This window comes from Carassius carassius, chromosome 13 (genome assembly GCF_963082965.1).
Source record: "Carassius carassius chromosome 13, fCarCar2.1, whole genome shotgun sequence".
NCBI lineage: Eukaryota > Metazoa > Chordata > Actinopteri > Cypriniformes > Cyprinidae > Carassius > Carassius carassius.
In genome coordinates this window covers 13,532,973-13,536,104 of record NC_081767.1, presented here as the reverse complement: position 1 = coordinate 13,536,104, position 3,132 = coordinate 13,532,973, and the positions used below count along the sequence as shown (strand labels likewise).

The 3,132-nt window shown below is 39.4% G+C and overlaps 1 protein-coding gene across 1 annotated transcript; it reads right to left on the bottom strand.

Moving 5' to 3' along the window:
• Positions 1–392: 392 nt before the first annotated feature.
• Positions 393–2,692, bottom strand: foxf1 (forkhead box F1). Its single transcript, XM_059564349.1, has 2 exons — positions 1,473–2,692; positions 393–594 (listed from the first exon to the last, which is right to left on the bottom strand). The coding sequence occupies exons 1-2, from the start codon at positions 2,452–2,454 to the stop codon at positions 431–433; spliced, it is 1,146 nt and encodes a 381-aa protein (XP_059420332.1). The 5' UTR covers positions 2,455–2,692; the 3' UTR covers positions 393–430.
• Positions 2,693–3,132: the final 440 nt, after the last annotated feature.

The following is a 3,132-nucleotide window of genomic DNA, read 5'->3' as shown; positions in this document are numbered from 1 at the left end:
CGCGTTCTGACTGTTTTCACCATTTAAAGCGAAATTAAAATTATTGTGGAAAAACGTTCATACAAACTCTACTTTAAGAGCAATATATCAACATCGAAGTGTCAACCGCCAGCAGAGTTAGCACCGAGCTGTTGGAAACGGAATGTACTTGCTTTTATTATGTCCCCAGCCTTATTCGCAGAGACCTGAAGCTGTTGGATTTTCTATTTTCAAATCTCTAGAAGTAGCGAATCGGCCTTTTTTAATAGCTCCTCTATTGAGTTTGTAGTTTACTACCAATTCCTTTCCATAGCAAAGTTTTGATTAGTAATAAACGCTAATTCTTAATTTCATGTCCCTTTCCAAAAGAACCATTTACAGGCCACTCAAAGTCTCATTTAGGTCTATACGCTGTTGCTCCTCGTTGCAGTAGTTGCATGCAACAATGCTGTCACATTACACAGGGTTTGATGTCCTGATAGGAGACCTGCTGATGGTGGTAGAACGAGCTACTCCCTGCTGAATGCATCGATGAAGAGGTCATGGCGTTAAAGGAGAAGACAAACTCTTTCCTGTCACACATGCTGGGAGATTGGGAATGATAGCGTTGTATACCTGCGGGGACACAAAATAAAGCGTTTATTATTATTATTATTATTATTATTATTAGGCTATTATTATTATTATTATTATTATCATCATTATTATTATTATTATAGTAACGATTAAGAACTTGTTTCGGAGATAAACATTCGCCTGTGACATTCAGTCGTTCATTAAAGGGGTAAATATTTCTGATAAATTGATAAAATCTAATCGTAAAACACAAAATAAATAAATAATAATAATAATAATATAGGCATATTCACCTAACCATTATCAAAATATTTGTATTTTAATTAATTTTTTTGTAAATAGTTTTTGTTGGCATTTATTTTTTGTATTATTACTTTTTTTTTCTTTTTCCGTGGTGTGCTTTGAGAGAGCTGTAAGTCTGGGTGGAATATTTTTTAAACGACAGTTCCCACAGACACACATAGCTTTCTTAAGTGGAGATAAAATAAAATCACTTCTAATTTTGTAGGTGCATAATGGTATCAATATGTGAGCTAGAAACTCCTTGTAGATTTGTACATGCAAAATCCCCGTTAAATTTTCAAGAAAACAAATCCACGGATAAACTATTTTATTTATTATTCATTCTAAATCTTTTGTTAAAGAAAATTATCACACTTTGCCATTACTGTGTCAGTGTTAAGTGTATTAAATATACTTAACACTGTAGTAACCAGTTTCTCTACAAAAAATAAATAAATAAATAAATATTAATGAAAATGTAACTAACACAACTGAAGGGAAAGATATAAATGTGTGTCGTTATGTGGCATCATTTTAGCTGGCCTGTTGTTAGTTTCAAATGTGTTATAAAAGAAAAATCAGTTGTACCTTATAAAACAAATACGAAATAAAATATTTCTGTTGTAAACATTTACCTTGAAGTTCGGTGGTTCCGTGGCCATTCTGGTGCAGGTAGGACTGTTCCATTGAGTGTATGGGTAAACTGGGCTGTAGCGAATTGGTTCCAGGGTTGCACGGAGAGAGCGGCTGCTGTTTGATGTAAGACGCCCCGTTGTTTAGGGAGCCCGTGGGCGCTGGAGGCCAGGCCGAGGCTGTGCTAGAATACACGGCATGCGGCTCCATCACTCCCCCGCTGGTTAGAAGCGGCGATGCAGAGTTGTCGTGGTGGGGGTATTCACTCCCCGAGGATCCTGTGCAACTGCCCATGTAGGAATGTCCACTATTCGTTGATAAATGTGACATAGAGTGTCCTGCCAAGCCCATTCCTTCCATATTGCTGGCCAAATGTCCATTCATCATCCCAATCCCACTCTCCAAAGGTAAACTGTTTGGAGGACAAGACAGGCCCCCGCCGCCCGATTGAAAATTATAAGACTCAGGTATGTGATTGAATCCCAGCCCGTTCATCATGCTGTACATAGAAGGTTTGAGCGCCTGACATTTGCGCCTGAATCCTCGCGGCCTTCTGCGAAAAGATCCCTCCTCGAACATGAACTCACTGGCCGGGTCGATGGTCCAGTAGTGACCCTTCCCGGGTCTACCCAGACCTTTGGGCAGCTTGATAAAGCACTCGTTCAGAGACAGATTGTGACGCACCGAGTTTTTCCAGCCTTGATACGAGCCTCTGAAAAACGGGAAGCGGCTCTGAAGGAACTGGTAAATTTCGCTTAGAGTCAGTCGTTTGGTTGGAGAATTCTGGATGGCCATGACAATGAGAGCAATGTAAGAGTACGGGGGCTTTTCAGGACGACGGATTCCAGCGTTCGTCTTTTTTGTTTTGGTGCTGGAGGAGGAAGAGGAGGTCTCCATCACAGGCGTCTGTCCGTGTGGTTTCTCCGACATCGGGCTATTGTGAGGAGGGGTCTGCACGGAGGGTTGCTGAATTTCAGCAGTCATTCTTCACGCATACGAGTAAAAATCAACGATCAAAAATAGGATTTTACGATGCTTATATTAATAACCAGTTGTAATGCTGGAATGACCTATCTTTCTCTCTGGTAATGCGTAATTGAGTACTCCACCTATGATAGTACTACGAACCATAAAACTGAATACTGTAGGGAAAAGAAGATTCTTTCGGCTTCAGATCTTGTCCTCTTGTACTTCCTTCAGGCGTTGAGCTTTTACTTATCGGTTTTCATCGGCTCCTCTCAGGCTCTTGAGCATGAGCAAGTCAGAGTCGCTTTGGGGCCGCCCAGTGTCCCTCCCACTGTCAGCTCTGCTGAGGTGAGCTTCACAGACATCTGCAAACTGTACAACTATTAAATAACGCGCAATTTAGGTTGTAGTTATTGTAAATAAAATAGCATATTCAGTGCACATTAGCATATAATTTTTTGTTTGTTTGTTTTTTGCACAATACAAAATTAATTTAAACTAATAATAAATATAACTTTAGATCATGACACTGCTGTATGATTTTAGGCTTTTTGCTAATATCAAGGGGAAATAAATGATTAATCCATTAATTTCATGTCCTACTTTAAATACGTTGTAGGCTACTTTAAAACATTCTCACATTAATAAAACGGTCTGATTTTAGGGAAGTTTAGAAGCTACAAAGTCGCGTTATGT

Excerpts from the sequence above, each read along its gene's own strand:
- foxf1 (XM_059564349.1), bottom strand. The coding sequence starts at position 2,454 with ATGACTGCTGAAATTCAGCAACCCTCCGTGCAGACCCCTCCTCACAAT. Across the intron at positions 595-1,472 it reads CGGAACCACCGAACTTCAAG|GTATACAACGCTATCATTCC; the intron begins GTAAATGTTTAC and ends GTGTCCCCGCAG.